We start from the raw sequence: 19,347 nt of genomic DNA, 5'->3' as shown, positions 1-19,347 counted from the left end.
AACATATTTTTGATAAACGAAGAATTTGATAAACTTACTTCGAAAGATATGATTATTTAATACAGGTTAAAATTAGTTTATTATTGATTTAATACTTACCTTGCAATACGAATTTTAGTCACTGTCAAGTGTTCGTGCTATTGTAATTTTCCTAACAGCCACTCATAATGAAATATACTTTTTTGGTACCTCTGTACCATGTTATCACACGATGAAAATAAAAACATTATCGACCAAGATAATTACAGAATTTAGAATTAAAACTGTAAATTAAATTGAACATAATTTATTTACCTTGGTAAAACAAAAGTGTAACTGAGTTTGAATTTTAAAACAACACTCACTCTATAATACAGGGTGTTTTGAAAAGTATGGGTACGGCTTAATATTTTAAAAACCATAGGTGATAACATCTATAAACTTTTGCACAGTGTCATATGGCTATGTAAACTATTTTTCCTGGTATTGGTAAACCATTGGTATTTATTGTGTTTTATTTATTGTGTTATAAATTTATGACATAATTTGCTAATTAAAAAAGTCAGTTGAAAACACATTGGTTAGTAGAGTGAAACGCCGCCTACCGCATCAGAATACGACGATCCAGTCAGAACCAATGGCAGCGCATAATGTACTTCACAATGTGTACCTAAAACAAGCCGCCATTTCTGATTGGATAAACCTTTTGAGATGCGTTTGCGGCATTCAACTCTACTAAGTGAGCTCTTTCAAATGAGGTATCACTCGACCCATGCTTCAATTTAAGATTTCCATGTTTTCCTCTGTGGGCCGTCCCCCCATGGTTGGCATGTCATGGTAATAGCAAGGAAAAATAGTTTACATAGCATATGACACTGTGAAAAGTTTATAGATGTTATCTCCTATGGGTTTTTAAATATTAAGCCGTACCCATACTTTTCAAACACCCTGTATAATATTTTTACTCACTTGTGTAAAAATATTTTTCTTATTACTAGAAGTAAAGTTACAAGATTTATAAAATTCTAAGAATAATTATGTCTACTCTAAGAAAACTATTTCTATAAAATAAAAACTCCAAAACATGGATTTAAGCAGTTCAGTATCGAATACATTATTATTGAAGAAATTTTAGAAGGCTAAAAAAAATTGTGGTATTTAAATTTTTAGGAGGTTAAATAGTTGTGAACAAAAAATGTATTAATGATACCCAGAATTTGAAATATTTATTTGCTGCGCTGAATTAACCTGATTTCAGTTATAGTTAGGGTTTTAAAGCGTGTATTGAGGACTAGGCAGGCTATAAGGAGATTGCTGTTTATGAGTCTCTTGATGGGCATATTAACATTTCTGACAACAACTAAGACGAAGTGAGTAACTGTCGATATATGTTGCAGTGAGATCCTTATGACACACTTCCAGCCCAACCATGCCCGTATGATGTTTCCCCTGCTTCGATGAGCCCCACTACAAAGCCCAGTTCCTGCTGAGGGTGGCCCGCCAGCACTTCCCCACCGTGATTTCAAACATGCCCCCGGTCTCCGCTCTCTCCCACCCAGAGTAAGCCGTGAGTCTTTTTTTTATCTTCTAGGTAATAAATGGTTTGTTATCTTTTAGTCTAAATTTTCATCTGACATTCACAGCAGCAATGAATAGCTCACAAGGATTCTCCAAGGAAAATCCACATCGAGACGCCTCATTGAGGGTTTTTTTTGTTCTCTTAGGACAAGAAGCTTATAAATTGCACTTAGTCCTGTAAGAACCTTTGCACTGCTTCCGGAGTGACAGAATATTCAGGATGGGGAAGGTTAGGGAGTAGGGGCCGCCTCCTATCGAGATCCATGAGGAAAATTAGGGCACTAGATCTCAAAGTCATGTCCCCCCGCAAGAAGGGGAGGCCAGCTCTGAACCAGCCTCTCCAGTCAAAGTAGGCAGGGGGTGGCACACCCTTGTTGAGGCTAGCAAGAACCTATGAGGTTAGAGAACAAACCCCACCAACTCCAACAGTCATCTATCACAGTATACTAGACCTGTCGAATTGCCCATTAACCCCAGAATCTCGACATTTGCGGTTAGTGATATGCCACTCCTGGATCCATAAGGTTGCCCAGATTGAAGTAACAAATCGGTTTTTGCTGTGCCTAGTGGTAGGTTCAACCGAAAGGTATAACCCAGCCAGAAGTGATCCCTGCTGGGTACCTCATTGAGGTTAGTACAAGAACCTGTAGACAAAGTACGCTAGTGTTCCGATTTAAGAAATAAATGGCAGTTACTAGGTCAGACCTTAGGATCGTGCTGTGAATTGTGTTCCTTTGAGAATTTTGTTTTTTTATGATTTTTATGGATTATTATTTTTAACGATGCATATATTATTATGGTAGATCACGTGCCTCACAGCACGGTTTATTCATTCCTATAGTCTTACAAATAAAAATGAATCGCAACATGAGAGCACTAATCTCAAGAACGGCTGGAACCAATTTGGCTAATACTTATTTTAAAAATATTCAATGAAATCTGCGAAAGGCTTAAAAGAAAAGAAAGATAAGAAACATTACCGGGAATAGTTTGGAATTCTGAAAAATTTAGTATTTACGTATGTTTTGTAATCTAAATTTAAATTACACTAAAGAGCTGTTGACACTTTCAAAGTTCAAAAATTAGGGTGAAACATCTGCTGATATTTAAGTTTCACCAAATATTGATTATGCAGTGCTTGATCAACAGTGTAATGCAGATACCAAATAAAAAGTTATTAGGTAGCTCTCCCTGTAGATTGAACCAATGGCGAATCTAATGCATTGTAAATATTATATAAACCCTACTATAAAGCCCACATTGATGAACAAAGCTGTGAATTTTGGTACTCAAAATTGGTGGGCTTCCTTGACATGACGATATGCATTTTAACAGTGGCTTATTGGAAAATAGAGAAATGAACATGACCGATCCATTCTTTCCCGTACTACGGTCTGAAAAACAGCAATACTTCATAACGCAAAACCTTATAATTTTGGAAAGTTGCATGAACTTAATAAGAATTATCCCCTTATACCGAAAGTAGATAGGAAGTAGGTAGGATTTCCTTTTTATACCGTAACAGGTTTTTCAGTATTACGTATATATATTTTCTTCATAAGTATATAACAAGGAAAACTAATCTATGGCACTGGAAATACTATAGAAATAAATCAGATTACAATAGCCGGAAGTAGACGCTTTTTGACCAAAGTAGGATTACGAGAAAACTACATAAGTATGTAGTTATATAAGAGTCAGGTTACACTCTGATACTCTTAAGCATAAGCACAGAAATAATATGTATCTGATTTATGTCTACTTACGCTTGAAAAATGATATAGCATTCCACAAAAGTAAGTGCTTTTACTAAATATTATTAAAACTCCGATTTTGAAAATTGCGTGTGAAGACGCAGGTAACAGCTAGTATACAATAATAATAAATGTGCATCAACTTATAACTGGGCCTAATTGACTTAATTATTTGCCTTAATGGGTTATAGGTCATTTAGATATTAAACGAAACCTAAATCTGATGTTACTAAAACAAAATACGAGTACGTGACAGAAACAGTTACAGTGTGTAAGCTACCGCTTACTTTTCAACGAACTTTGTTTTCATACAGGTATTATAAATGCTATTGTTAAAAAACCCTAAGAGTATTTTTATAAAGCTGCATTTAATGTCACAATTCCAACCCTATTTTGTATATTTTTCAAATGCAGCAAGTGACCATTCAACTAACTATAAACTTCTACAAGTATATAAATATTCAATAATTTATTTTGACATCCACGGTTGTCATTACACCACATTCCTTTGTAAAACACCGTGTGAATATAATTGTGTGGTATGAAACAGTTATGAATGAGCCAATAACTTCCTAAACTCGTAAATCAAACAAATTATGGCCAGGTGAACTTACAAAGTTAGTCAGTGTTGAATCTGAAGAGCCGAATCTATTGAAACTCTGCCAGTGCCGGGGATATAATTTAACCCTCCCCAAGTTTGACCACATTTGAACAATAGGCTGAATACCAAGTACATCAGAGCAACTTTACTGCGTAGGAGTTCAATTGGTGCAGAGCTAAAGCTGTGACATTTACCGTTGTTATACCACCGAGTGCTTAGCTGATCCCTCGTAGTGATAATTCTTACTTTTAAAGTGTAGACAAATATTATTTGATTACATAATAACGAATCATTTCTGGATTCATTAGATTGGTAAGAGACCTAATGGCTCAAATTTTATTCTGTAAGTTTATTCAAAGGATTATCTGTGTTAAGCCTACAGGATGACAACCAGACATGGGTAGAGTTTGAGGAGACTCCCCCGATGTCCACCTACCTGTTGGTGCTGATCATGTGTGACTACCTGACTCTGAGCGACAGCGTCACGAACAACTCCGTGTGGGCCCCCAGGAGCCGTCTTCACGAGGCTCAGTTGGCACTCAACGTCAGCATAGCAGTGCTGGAGCATTGCGAGAGGTAAATTACCATAAATCTGTACATGGTATAGGGTAAATACATTATCTAGATATAAATTAAAAAAAATATTTTATGTTTTGTTTCCGACAGGTACTTCGATGTCGAGTTCGCTTTACCTAAACTGGACCACATCCCAACACAAACTCTCAAACACTGTTGCTATGGAGAACTGGGGAGCCATAACCTACAAGTTAGTAATTATAGTATATTTTCAATGTTTATATGCTGAAAACACTGAATTTCATATACACATATAAATGTGTGTGTGTGTGTGTGTGTGTGTGTGTGTGTGTGTGTGTGTGTGTGTGTGTGTGTGTGTGTGTGTGTGTGTGTGTGTGTGTGTGTGTGTGTGTGTGTGTGTGTGTGTGTGTGTGGGCGTGTGTGTGTATGATATGTATTTATAAAACTTCTTAATTGTTTGTAACTTATAAATATGTGAATAAATGAAATTCTAATCAAATTGTCTATCAAGAAAATATCGGTAAAACCCTGAAAATACCTAGTAACACCGTTTTATTAGGAAAATATAGAATACATATTGTAATTGTTACCAAACTTGTTCATATAAAAATCTTAACAGAATTCGTAAGCCAGCTTGGTACGAAATTAACGTTCCATCAGGTCTTGTTTAGTATTCACTGGAAATACTAAAAGGACTAACACATTAAGCACCAGAAGAGTAACAAAAAATACATTTATTCGATAATTATTCACCGATATAGCTGTCATTGGAGATTGTCTTAATATTAGTTGTGACTTCACTAAACATGAATTGCAACTGGGCATTTTATTTTTATCGACTATACAGTTTCAGGTAGATTTTAGTTTTACAGGTATTTAAGGCTACGTAACATAACTGCGTTTTTGAAAATTAGTGTTACATTTTGTAACATTATTTAATTGAACCTCATTATGGTTATTGTAATTTGACTCATTCAAAGGCGTGGTCTTAACACGCTTTCAAACAGTATTGAACGTGGATCACCTAGTGCAGTATTTTAATAAATGGTAGTAATGAATTTTGTACAAGGAAAACTGACCTAAATTTAGATTTTTATAGTGATATTATAATTTAAGTATAATTGTGAATGTATGAAGCACTTTTATTGTTATTACGGGGCGAGAAAGACGAGCAAGAAAATATGTAAAACATGTAAAAACGCGAAACCAAAACTGTTATTTTTTTTTTTACTAAAATAAATGTATGATAGTGGACTCTTGACATATTCTTGTTTTGAAGATGATGACATTAAAAGAAGATTTTTTGTTAAGTTGCTATTTATTTCTTGGAGTCTGGCAGCAACGCTACCGGCCATGTTGCTTCTTACTTCCAATTATTGTATGTTGATGGACAGGAGTAAATGGTCCTCTTAAATTCTCTTTGGTCCTCAGACGGTTATTATAAATAATCAGCCAGCTCACCAAAACCATAAAAAACTGTTGAAATTTAATCCGATAATTCAGGATTACTTTTAATTAAATCGTCAGGCAGAAGTATATTTGAATAGTGTGAAATATCAGAATTGTTTTGAAAACTTTCCTTAATATTTTAGTATATATTTAGAATTATGTTTAGCCAAAGTCGGATTACCGAGTCTAATAAAGATGGAATTATCCATTGGGTACTATTTAAGCGTTGGTATAAAGTCATACGAAGCTGTGAATGTTTGCACTTAAGGGTCTAAAAAATTGGTTAGCTTTCTTGATATGGCATTTCTAAAAGAGGAAGTACAGAGAAATGAAGATTATCATACCTCAAAGAGTCATTCTATCCTAGATTAAAATCCGAAAAAAATTACCATTTCTGTAATGCAAAACCTACTATAAACGATTAATTTGAAATTTCGCATGAACAAAGAAAAGAGAGTTTTTTTTGTGTGATCGTAGAAAGGTTTTCCCCATACATCTGGGGTAGATGATTTTTACCGTAGTTCGCCTGGACAAGGCACATTAAACTTTTCAATATTTGGTCATAAGCAGTTTCACAAGAGCTGGAAGTAAACATTTTGGACCAAAGAAGTTTCCGATACATAATAAAGTATATAGTTTCTTGGTCGGGGCAATTAGGTATGCTCGAATGTGAAACCACGAATCGGGAGTAAATTTAAATCACTAGAAGAAGACGTTTTGTGACCAAGTACGCTCCTCAGTCCTACTTATATATCTACTTATACGTATTTATCAGGACCATAATGCAAACTAAACTATAGCAGTAGAAATACCTTGGATCGTAAGTTGGCTATAAGGGCTGGGAGTACTCTGTTCGACCGAAGTAGGCTTCCGCAACCAATGAATACATTTTCCTACGCTGGACAACGAGGCAAACTTAGTTGATTCAACGAATATAGTTGATTCGCGCCAAACCCTGGTATAAGATTCAGTCGTAAATTTCCTTAACCTTTTATCATTCTAATCATTAATACGGAAGTAATATGTATATGATTTATGCCTTCTTACGTTTAAAAATGTCATATTATATCAGTGAGTATTATATTAAGTAAACTATGAAGTATGATTTAGAAAATTTTTCGCAAAGCTGCGGACATCAGATAGTATATAAATATTATCATGTAGGCTTATTTTGTCTCAACAAAAAGCTAAACAAATATACCGCTTTTTACCAATTTAATCAATCTGCATTTCATTTTCTTGCAGAAAGGAAGTCCTTTTGTGGGAGGAAGGAGTGTCGACATGGGGCCAGAAGGAAATGATAACTTACATAATCTGTCACGAGGTCGTACACCAATGGCTGGGCGACTTGGTCACCACGGCGTGGTGGAACACTACTTGGCTCAACGAGGGCGTAGCTACGTTCTTCCATTTCTACGTTATTGATAAGGTATGCAATGACACGTGATAAGGCCGAGATAACTTACATAATCAGTCACGAGGTCGTACATCAATGGCTCAAAAGTTCAATGAATAACTAGTTTACGAAGACTAATAATAATGAAACTTATGAAATCCTTCACATAAGTATTACAATAAATGATAATACCATCTGTTTCAGATGCAACCGACATGGAAAGTATTCGACAACATATTCGTTACTCAGCTCTACATGATTTTAGCTGTTGATACCACCAAAGAGCAGAAACCGCTGACGAACAATGAGCCATTCCCACAAGAATCGATAGGGAGCGCTGCCTTCAGCGAGGTCACTTACCTTAAAGGTGCAATGCGGTAACACACAAGTGGCAATTTAGTCTCCAATAGTAAACAGTTTGGAAAAATACAATTAAACCGATTTTGATAAGAAGTTATCTAAATAACATTATTATTTAAAACCGTGGCCTTGTTATATTTTACAGGTGCTGCAATAATGAGAATGGTTTTCTACTTAATGGCTCCAGACATCTTTAGAGAAGCAATCGTACAATACGTAACAGATAAGTAAGTGCTACACTTCCAAAAGATGCGTTTAAAGCTGCCCGTAGTTTTGGGGTTGCATACAATGTAATAATGACAGATTGTATATAATCATTGATGATGTGTTATGTCAGTTAAGAATTGGACATAAACAAATCTTTGGTAAAATAATTCAAAGATTTAAGATATAAGAATCACCATTTTAATAACCATTTTCCATAGATCTGTAACTAAATAGAATTTTCATCTATTGATAAAAACCAAGATTCATACAACTAGAGAGAATGAGGGAGAGAGAGAGAGAGAGAGAGAGAGAGAGAGAGAGAGAGAGAGAGAGAGAGAGAGAGAGAGAGAGAGAGAGAGAGAGAGAGAGAGAGAGAGAGAGAGAGAGAGAGAGTAGAGAGAGAGAGAGAGAGAGAGAGAGAGAGAGAGAGAGAGAGAGAGAGAGAGAGAGAGAGAGAGAGAGAGAGAGAGAGAGAGAGAGAGAGAGAGAGAGAGAGCCTTCGCTAACGAGAACCAATTACCTGATTCTAAATTTGCTATGCATATGTTAATCGATTGAAGAACAATTTCTTTTACCTCCGGGAAATGTTAGATTTTCATAGTTTTTATCGAAATATCATTGTGTACCTTTGGGATTTTTTTATGTTTGGGTTTTTTAGGGGAATCGTATTGCTTCCTTAGCGCAGCCAGTCAATACCTAATTGCAATATTTAAAAAAAAAAATTCAATAGCTTATCTCACTACTATAGCTTGTTCCACAAGTTATTCTGTAGAGTGGATTCCAAAAGGCCAAAATTCTTTATTTATTTAAATCAATGATTAAGTACTCCCAAATTTACTACCACAGTTTGGATTGTTTTTGAAAGTTACATATTTTGACCCTATTTAAATTCGTCTTGTTTTTGAGAAATGGCTCTTTTCAATTTTTCAATTTCAATTTTTTTCTAATTTCATAGTATATATAATTTCTATTACTTTTATCAGTTAGTAAGGCTAATTTGTACATTTGGTTCTATCAGTCAGTGTCCAGTTTGTAAAAATCGCTTCTAATACCACTATGACTGTATTCAGTGAATACGGGTCAGTAGATGAAGAAGACTTGTGGCAAAGTTTTGCAGCAGTGTCAGATCTTTCGGTGGATCTTCAGTCCGCCATGTACACTTGGACCCACCAGTCTGGTTATCCTTTGGTAACGATTCAGCGCGATCATCGTGGATGCATCTCTGTTAAGCAGGTATTAGCGTAAAGTATTAATTTAAAATTATGAATATACAGAATACAATTTATTTATTATGTCTTGCACTTTGTAAATTTCAAATTTTCAAGTTTATTTGCTTAAGACCTTTTAATTGTAGTAATTAATAATATATTTTAAACGGTAAGTCGCTTATAAAGCGACATTTCAACACACTCTCTCTAATCCTACTACGAACTTGCCAGTTTGCATTTCTTGGGTTATATTCCTTAGGAGAAATATCTGGCCAAAGATGATACAAACGCACGTTGGACGATCCCTCTTACTTTCACGACATCATCTGAACTGGACTACCAATATCCAGAGACCACGTGGCTAATGGAAGACCAGGAACACATGGACCTGGGAGAGTGTCTCGAACCTGACGATTGGATCATCTTAAACATTCGTCAATCCGGTAAAATTATTACATTTTGTCTAAATTAAGTGAAAACTCATTGACCCATTTTATGTTTCCAAATACTCCACAACGGACAGTAAAATGTGTTTGTTAAAATTAGGATATTACCGAGTAAATTACGACCCGGTAACCTGGCGGGTCCTGACTCACGACCTGCAGAACTGTGACTTGTCCGATATTCATCCTGTGAACCGAGCCCTGCTGCTGCACGATAGCTTCGACCTGGCGCGCCACGGGTACCTGGACTACTCGGTCCCCTTTCAGTTGGCTCGGTACTTGACCAGAGAGACGGAATACCTGCCTTGGTACGTGGCCATACAGGAGCTGAGCTGGTTACGGGCCCGCCTCCACAACACTGGTACACTTCTGTCACTTCAGGTACGTAAGTCTATTGTTCAGCAAGTTCCATTTTCTGCATCAATAAAATTGTGTTATAAAGTTTTTGCTAATGTTAGGAATTAATTTTGTTAAGTGCCAAAAATTTAAATACCTCTTCTAGGGTACATATCAATCATTTACACTCGTTATTACATTCTGTATGACTCATTAAAAACGTTAAGTTACATTGAACAGTAAACTAAACAACAATGTATTAAATGAATAATGACTACATTAATAAAAAAAAACCCATCTCATTTCAAGGTATTAAATAGTAAGAATTCACATTTTTATAGCAATTATTTAAAACAAATTTGGCCTAAGTACTCACAGCTCAGTAAAAACCTTCCTGAATATGCCAATCCTCAATTGCTTTAGAATACGGAAACATCCTAGGTGATTCTTGACGACAAATCTGCAATGACAGTTGTAGTGTTATGTTTGCCACTATTATTTTACTTATACTTTTGACTACTTACCACTTGTGAGGAGAACATACCACTGTGCACATAAAAAAGCCAATGTATTACACTTGGGCAACACAATGACTGCACGTACTGACTGCAAATTGGGGGGAAAGGGTTGATCTGGGTAGGTCTGGTGTATAGCAAATGGATGGTCTGCAAGCCTAAATACTCGTTGTGAGGAAGTACTAACTTAACTCCTGCTTGCTTTACCGGGAGGTACCTGGAATAGAACTAGCCTCCCTTTCTTCCCAGCTGCCCTTAGATATAATGCCCGCTACACTTCCTCAAGGTATGTGTAGATGGATTATTTAGAATTTGAACAGTTCGCGCGTGGAGCCGTGAGGTATTTAAGGGGAAGTGTATCCTAGGTGGGGTAAGAGGAGCAGGGTGGCAGGTACAGCCAGTAGACTACTAGCACTGTTTATATATATATATATATATATATATATATATATATATATATATATATATATATATATATGTATATACAGGGTGTCAATTAAGTCTGGAACCTCTTTTTTAATTTTTTGAACCATAATAGAAAGAAATACCAAAGTTCACACGTGCTTACTGGTGATAGTAACGCACACATCTGCCCAATTACCGACCGGATAATCCCTTTGGGGGACGGTCCACAATGAGTCAGACAAAATTCTTAAATAGCAGCATAGGTCAAGTTTGGTATCAAATTAAAGGTCTTACTTAGCAGAGTACAATGCCGCAAACCGGACTTCAAAAGGTGGATTATAGCTATTTGAATTTTAAAACAATTGAACAATGTAAATTATTAAGTATTACAAGTAAACACCAATTTTTAAGTACCTATGATCAAAGTAATTGTTCAAAAATGTTCCCCTCAAATTATCTGACAATGTAGTAATCGAAGCCAGGAATCAATAATTATTACCAATAACACAACTACTGTTAGAATGTGAAAGTGGCAGATTGAGTCATTCACAGCATACATAGAAACTTAACGTTTGGGCAGGTATTATAGGAAATCAAATTGTGGGCCCATTATTTATCAACGGTAATTTAAATGGTAACTCGTATCTAGCAATGCTCCAAAATGAGATAATTCCTGCACTACAAGCTGCTCTTGGTCGACAATTTCAAAGAATTTATTTCCAACAAGATGGCGTGCCACCACACTTTGCTCTCCTTGTTAGAGAATACTTGGATACAATATTCCTTCACAGATGGATTGGAAGACGTGGTGCAATAGAGTGGCCTCTCGTTCCCCTGATTTATCTCCGCTGGATTTTTTTCTTTGGGGATGTGTAAATATATATATGATATATATATATAATATATATATATATATATTACACATCCTGAATATTATGTCTCTCCTGAAGCAGCCCGAAGGTCCCTTTAGGACAAAGAAGAGATGTGTCTTCAGCATCTTGTTTCATGCGAAAATCTGGTAAATAGTAATCTTTAATTTATATTTAGTAAGTTTAATTAAGTTTTATGCTGTTAAATGTCAACCATTTTTGTTGCAGCACTTTTCTCTAAACCTGGTAGAGAAATGATGTTTAGTCGAATCGTGTTCTCTGGAGATGCAGGAGGGCTGCTCCAGGAGCTCCACCGCAAGCAGATTTTAGAGTTCCGCCTGTGGGCTGCGGCATCCCCGATGTGTCAAGGAGGCCACGGACACCGCCTACCTGCTCATGTCGGGAGTAAATGTTGAGTGAGTTGAAGTTCATCTATTATGATGTTATGCTATACAATGATCATTCCTATACACCACCTGAATTATGTTGGGAGTAACCTGCTGAATGAGTAAAAACATTGTGCCATATATTTTTAATATTCAATTAACGGTTGTTGTATGGCTCCTTTAAATCTGTCAATACTGAGAAGTTAAATAACTATTCAAGCTGGTACCGGTATTTTGTAATATTATTAATGTCAAGGTCACGTGTAAATTAGGCCGGTCCGCTTGGTTTTTTTGTTATGTGAGTCCCTTAGAAATGGTTCATATTACTGTTACCTCATAAGTAATATCACTCGCGATGCATTGCCTTCGTTGCCAGCAATGTGGAAACAGCAGCGTAAGGAGCTAAACGTAGCCCCCACTGATGAATAGAGGCATTCATAATCCGAATTTCTGGAAATATTTATGCCTAAAATTATTTGTGAATATTCCAGAATTTATATGACGCATGCGGGTGCACTCCTGACGATGAAGAAAGAAAACCGATAATATATACAACATTCAGAAGATCTGATAAGAGAGTAAGTTCGTATGTATAATAGGGTGTTTGGTACTTGAAACCATATCGGAAGCATATGATGTTAACACTTTAATAGTTAAAATTGATATTCAATAGTTCTTTACTTTCCTGCAGTTAAAACAAACAGTCCAGTAATTTTCAATGCAATATAACCAAACTAAAACCTCAAAATATAAAAAGATTTAAACGTAACAGGGTTATCGTATAGAATTACAAAACCAGCTGCCAGGAGTACTATGGAATTTTTTCTCGACAAAAATATCTTGAATTAACTGTGTAATTATTACGACTTAAACGAATATACGGTTTCCAGGATTCCTTTGGACCTGAAGCCTGTGTTATTGTGTGCGGCGGTGAGGGATGGCCAGGACGAGGTGTGGCACTTTGTACTCAAGGGGTATCAGACAGCAGCGGAGAACGAACGGTGGGAAGTACCTCGCAGCTCTGGCCTGCACTTCCAACAGGCAGCTGGTGCACAGGTATGAGATTAGGCTTCTAATCTAAAAAGTGCGATATTTGAATCATAAAACATACATGACGACAGAGCTGATGACACAGGGCCACTCTTGCGTGATGGGCAAAACAAATAGAACTGATGGACTGACCTTGTTATGCTTGAGGGGTAGGGAGGTGTCAACCCAGACTAGATCAGAAACATTTAACTACCTAACTCGCTCTACGTTCAACACCCATATTCCCACACGGTTTTTCATTTCTAATAATGTTCGTACAAAGTGTGCGGTACAATTTACCTCGAGATTTATTTCATTGTAAACAGCTATTTGATTTTGTGTATTATAACAAATTTACGTAATAATTATAAAGGCATTCGCGTTTAAAACATTTGAAATAATAAAAACTTCTCTTCTAGATAATATATGAGGTGTTTGAGGCTATAAGTTTACAGTGAACATTTTATTAATTTATATACCACTTTCTTATATAGTCAAAAGCTATTTCTTGTTAATGCAACAATGTTTTTTATTATATAAACCCACTATTAATAAGCAAAAGCCTTTGAATTCTAGCATAGTGGTAGAATTTTACACTACTCGTAAAATATAACTGCCTAATTGATATCGTGAAGCCAGTTTGACCTCTGTTTCATCAAGGTACTGGATATCATAATAATGAATTTTGAATTTACAGGATGTTGAAGAATGTAGTCGACTCCAACTCCTTTATAAAAAGCGCTGATGAACGGTTGAATCTCCTGTTTGAAGTAGGAAAACAAGACAATTCCATGGATCCTATCCTGGACATGATCATTCAGAGGTTTAATATGTTGACCGCAAAGTGAGTTTACTCCAATATAAATAGTTCTTTTCATAAGTATCACTTGTAATATTATATCAGTTCAACAGTTGCTAAGTATAGACGAGCCCATAGGAGCTCGTAATTCTGGGGGTGGGGGGGGGGGGGGGTGGGGGGGGGGGGGGGTGGGGGGGGGGGGGGGTGGGGGGGGGGGGGGGTGGGGGGGGGGGGGGGTGGGGGGGGGGGGGGGGGGTTGGCCCCATATATAAGTGACACATCGGGTTTTCCTTTACCGAGTACTGCAATGTATTAGCCAACCCAAAGTGACCCTCCAAATGGGAAATTAGATAACTCAAATTGGAGAAACTTACAAATTTAAAATTATATACTCATGATTCATTTACAACTGCTTCATAAAAATGCCCTATTTTCAACCAAGAAAATGAAAGAAATTCAATATATGTGTGAACATCAAGACAAATCTCTAAGGGAGGGTAGTACAACATTTTAAAAACAAAATGAAAACTTTTAAAAACTTGCCAATCAGATAAACATCTGAACAGAATTTTTTCAGGTAGTTGAGATCGTATTTCAAAAAAAAGAAATAAAAATTAGCTATAATTGCCATTTACGTCTTCCAGAGGAAGTGAGTATATATTTTTATTGAAAATGGGTTAAAATTGGCGAAGGATGACTAAATGGTTATAGCTTGAACGTGGACTCGGAGTGGTATGTATCTTTAAATTTTAAAACATCTCGATTTTTAGACAGACATTTAACTTTGATTTAATGTTGGGTCCAAAAAGGACCCAGAAACCCTATATTTACATCAGCAAATATTTATATGTAGGTGTGTACAATAATATAATATATTATATTAGAAATTTAGCCTCGAAAAGTGTTTGAAATTAGTAAACATATTAAACCTTTGAACACTTTTGTAGATTTTATTTGTACATTGTACATTACAGATTCAAAGAATCATCAAACCAGGTACTTGTAGGTTAAGGTAAATAAATAAAGTAAATAAATAATTTCCAACAACACATATATTATTTGATAGACTTCTAAACTATATAAATTGATCACATATAAAATTAAATGCAAAAAATGTAGCCACCAAGGTAGTATTTAACATGTGCCTATTAGGTTTCATTTATTTATTTACCTTAACCTACAAGTATCTGATGATGGATTCTTCTAAATCCCAACATTGTACAAATAAAATCTATAAAACTGTTTTAAATATTTATTATTGTTTGACTAATATATGATTTATACAACTTAAAGTTTTGGTATGTTTTACATGTTATATACCTATTATTAAACAATATTGCCAGGTGAGCAAGTCTAAAGGAGATTCAGTTATGCCCAGTAATAATAACCGGTTGTTTTCTTTTTTTATAAATATCTATACAAAAGGTAGTTGGACGGAAAAAACATTCGAAATATTTCCATACGTCTCTTAAACTAAAAAATTACTTTTATTCCAGCAACTAGAATTGAATCAATAAGTTCTATATATCTTAGAGCTTTCTGGATAGCTCGTAATTCAACCTTCCAAAACTTTAGACTTGTTCGGAACAAAAAGATTTGAAGGAGGCCAGCGAGATAAACTTAAGCGATTGTAAGTACCTCATAACTTTCTTTATAGAGCTCTTCATAATCTTCTGTTTTTCACTGAAAACTAGTTAAAAATTTAGTAGGCTATTTACAAAAAGAGTGCAAAACAATACTCTAAATCACACCTGAATAAAATCGTAAATATTAACTTTGAAACATAGCAATTAATTAAAAGTCATAACTCTTCTATGACATAGAGTTGGCTTTTATGAATAAAGAATTATTTATTTTAATGAACAATTAACTTTTTAATTTAATTTTTTATCTACATTTTTTTATTATAATAAATATCTTTTATAGTTATTATAATTAAAAGTTTACACAGGTTATAATTTAAAAAAAAGTTTTGTCTCATTAAAGGCCTTTAATTTCCCAACAATAAATCTATTTAAACTATTTAATAAATAAATAATACATTTGCTAATTTGTAATTTAATATTAAAATTCCTAATAAATGGAACTCACATAATATAAGAACTTCAGTTGTATGAAATATACTGTACATACCATGTAAAACCTTCAGAATTGAGGGGTTTTTCCCTGAGTCTGTAAACCTACAACAATAAAAAAATTATTCCAATTTTTTAATATATACTTACCACATTATTTGAAAATGTCCCACACCAAACAATATGTAGTATAAAAATACGTTACTGCAATAATTTCTAGCATACCACAAAATATAAAATATTCTGGAGATAATATACGAATAAAATGCTCTTTATTCATTTTTTACCTGATTCATCCTTTATTAATAACCACAGCTAGACAATGGGATTAATACTTTAGTCGTACGTCATTCATTGACAGTTTCGATAGTAAGTCTAATAGCTGGATAATGTGATTTTCCTGTAATCTTCCAGTGATTTAATATTCCTGCCTCATTTATCACAGCGACCGATTTACAGCTAGATACGAGATATATCGTCATTGTCGAGATATATTTCGTCATTGTCGAGATATATGGACATTATTCGTAATAGACTAATTACTTTCCCAATAACACACGCATCCACATATTTATAGCTTGCTGTTATTTTATACAAGTCTGGGGAGGTTCGTTATTTATTATGGCACTCTGGATCTGTGCAACACTTTATTTTGGCTAACATAATATATCCAAATATATACAAAACAGTGATTCAGACACTTTTATCAGCCTAATTTTTTCTTGTGAATTTTGTTTAAATACAGCAGCCATTTAATGTTTCGGAAGGATTTTGTTATTCATCGGCTATTATGCATTGAAGAGTACAAACTAAAAGAAAAATATTAGAATTCGTAATATAATAATGTTATAGAAGCTAGTTTTTCATTCATCGTAAGGTTTACCGTTGATTACGATACAAACGTTTTTTTTGAGGATTTTACAATAATACGTTAGCAATTGGAGTGAAAACAATATTATACTACTTCCAAACTTATTGAAACCAAACCTGGCAATATCTTATATATATATATTATTATATAACGTGCCTTGACCAATTCGGTGGTAATCTTCATCCGAATAAACATTTCAATAATATTTTATATATATATATATATATAAATTTATATATAAAAATATATATATAATTTATTTATTTATATATATATATATTGAATATATATATACTGAATAAAATGTGAATAAAAACCATTTTACATTTTGTGCAGAATCCTTTATAGTCGAGATGATAGAAATATTAAACTGACGTATATATATATATATATATATATATATATATATATATATATATATATATATATATATATATATACGTCAAGCGATCACATGTATATATATATATATACGTCCAAATAAATATATATATATATATATAGTGTGTGTGTGTGTGTGTGTGTACTGAAAATTTATTATATATGTATACATTTTTAAAGTTACAAGATAGTAAATACTATGGTATATAATTAAACAATGTTATAAAATTGATATAAATATACGTAACATATTTTTATGATGCTCTTGTGTTTTTTTTATATGAAGGAAAACAGAATTTTTACGGACATTTGCCATCGTTCAGTGAAACAAAAAATAAGTAACACTACGTTTCGAGATCTGTAATCTGATCTCTTCTTCAGGTTGCAAATCTCGAAACGTAGTGATACTGATGTTTTTGTTTCACTGAACAATGGCAAATTTCCGGAAAAATCCTGTTTCCTTCACAATCCTCAAATCGTCACAAAAATAAACTTCAAACAAAGAACTTTTATGATGGTTACGAGAAAAATATACTTTTTAAAATCTTGTAGTATATCAATTACTATTTTACTTACAACTATTTAACAGCTTCACTGCTGCTCTATACTGAGAACATCAAACGGAGCAATAAGTATCTCCGCCGTAATGCATCTTCCGCAGTCCACAGTTTAAAAATATTCTACAATTAATTATTATTTTACAACTATAATACGTGTGGTGAAGTGATTAAAACATCTATCGTGAGCGCGTTCCTGAGTTTAGTGACCAATAGATACTGGCTGCATAAGCCTTTTTCCATTGCTGTTCAAAACTCTGGTTGTGCTGTGTCTTCTAAATCAACTGTTCTTATATCACACTCAGTCAAGGCGTTGAAATTGGAGCCATAACTGTAATTCAAGTCCTCATTTAATATATAAATGCAGGATCAGTTGTAATGTTTAAGGAATTGATTTCGGTGTTTTACATGTCCGTCATTGTGTCTTATACTTTTTATTTTCAATTTTAATCACATTTTATGACGTCATGAAAACCGAGTAACCTTGTACATCGTCTGATGATGGCCGCAGTGTGACTGGAGCTAGTAAAGCATTGACTATTGAAAGAACTGAAGACAGATTGCCTATTTTTTACTTTGCCAATCAGCTCAAGAGGCTCATTTCATCATCTATAAGTGACAACATTACTATCGTCAGATATAATGTATATAACTTAACATGTTGACCGCGACGGACATCTTATTTTGCAGAAGGAAGACGGAGAATATCCGGTCTCACTAAGTAAACACAAGCAGTGTTAACGCTAAACGAAACTCGTCGACATTTTGTGTAGAGTAACCTTATTTCAGAAATATCTTGGAACGCTTGTGTAAACTGAATAAATAGTTTATGTAGAGTACAGGAAGGTAATAAATCCGCTTTACTGTTCTCGTGAAATATAAAGGCTTTAAGTGGAAATAAACTCCATCGTAAGTATTTCCATTGCCAGCTGTGACGTCTGCCTTAAAACTATTCTAATCTTTAAGTTGTTATTACCATAATAACTCCAGTATGTTGAAGTAACGACTGGAAAAATAAATTAACTCTGTTTATTCAAGGAAACAGCAAAAGTCACCACGTTGTTTCCCTAATTATATTGCAATATAAGGACAACCCAGATGTTTTTAGATAGTTTGTTATATATATATATATATATATATGAAAATATATATATTTCCATCTTGCAAGATAATTATAAAAATGGTATATTAATATAGCTATAGTTAAAATAGTATAATGATATGAGTTAAATGTATGGATGAGATGCGCGCGCTGAAATGTACAAGTAAAGTTTACTAACGTTGCATTTTTTTAGATTTATTACAGAGGGTTTCACTCTTACACTATTTTTAGTAGAAAACTCAAAGTTACGTTTACTTTGAACTCGGTACTGTATACGAGATTTGCTTGTTATAATTTTGAAAATACAAAAAAATATATTTGTCTTAGTAGTTTAGTATTTTCTAAATATCAGTGGAAATATAGATGATGTAACTTTAAACAACGCACAAGTCAACTTACAAAGTCGGATAATATATTAAGAATTATTCTGTCTATTGTGAGAGATGAAACTACTATTAATGTACATGAACGAAATAAGGTGCCCTAAATTAACCTTCATCTTCACTGAAT

General features: G+C 34.2%; 1 protein-coding gene across 1 annotated transcript; it reads left to right on the top strand.

The window, feature by feature from the left end:
• Positions 1-1,507: 1,507 nt before the first annotated feature.
• On the top strand, positions 1,508-12,006 carry LOC124358185 (aminopeptidase N-like). The gene is made up of 9 exons (XM_046810476.1): positions 1,508-1,539; positions 4,288-4,488; positions 7,144-7,327; positions 7,499-7,661; positions 7,800-7,881; positions 8,932-9,094; positions 9,329-9,512; positions 9,616-9,893; positions 11,866-12,006. The coding sequence occupies exons 1-9, from the start codon at positions 1,508-1,510 to the stop codon at positions 11,893-11,895; spliced, it is 1,317 nt and encodes a 438-aa protein (XP_046666432.1). The 3' UTR covers positions 11,896-12,006.
• Positions 12,007-19,347: the final 7,341 nt, after the last annotated feature.

Source organism: Homalodisca vitripennis, chromosome 3 (assembly GCF_021130785.1).
Source record: "Homalodisca vitripennis isolate AUS2020 chromosome 3, UT_GWSS_2.1, whole genome shotgun sequence".
In the NCBI taxonomy this organism is placed as follows: Eukaryota; Metazoa; Arthropoda; class Insecta; order Hemiptera; family Cicadellidae; genus Homalodisca; species Homalodisca vitripennis.
Note: the sequence above shows the minus strand (reverse complement) of the source record. Positions and strands in the feature narration are given on the sequence as shown.

Coding starts and splice junctions, on each gene's coding strand:
- LOC124358185 (XM_046810476.1), top strand. CDS start 1,508: ATGCCCCCGGTCTCCGCTCTCTCCCACCCAGA. Junction 1,540..4,287: donor TCCGCTCTCTCCCACCCAGA/GTAAGCCGTGAG, acceptor ATCTGTGTTAAG/CCTACAGGATGACAACCAGA. Junction 4,489..7,143: donor GTGCTGGAGCATTGCGAGAG/GTAAATTACCAT, acceptor ATTTTCTTGCAG/AAAGGAAGTCCTTTTGTGGG.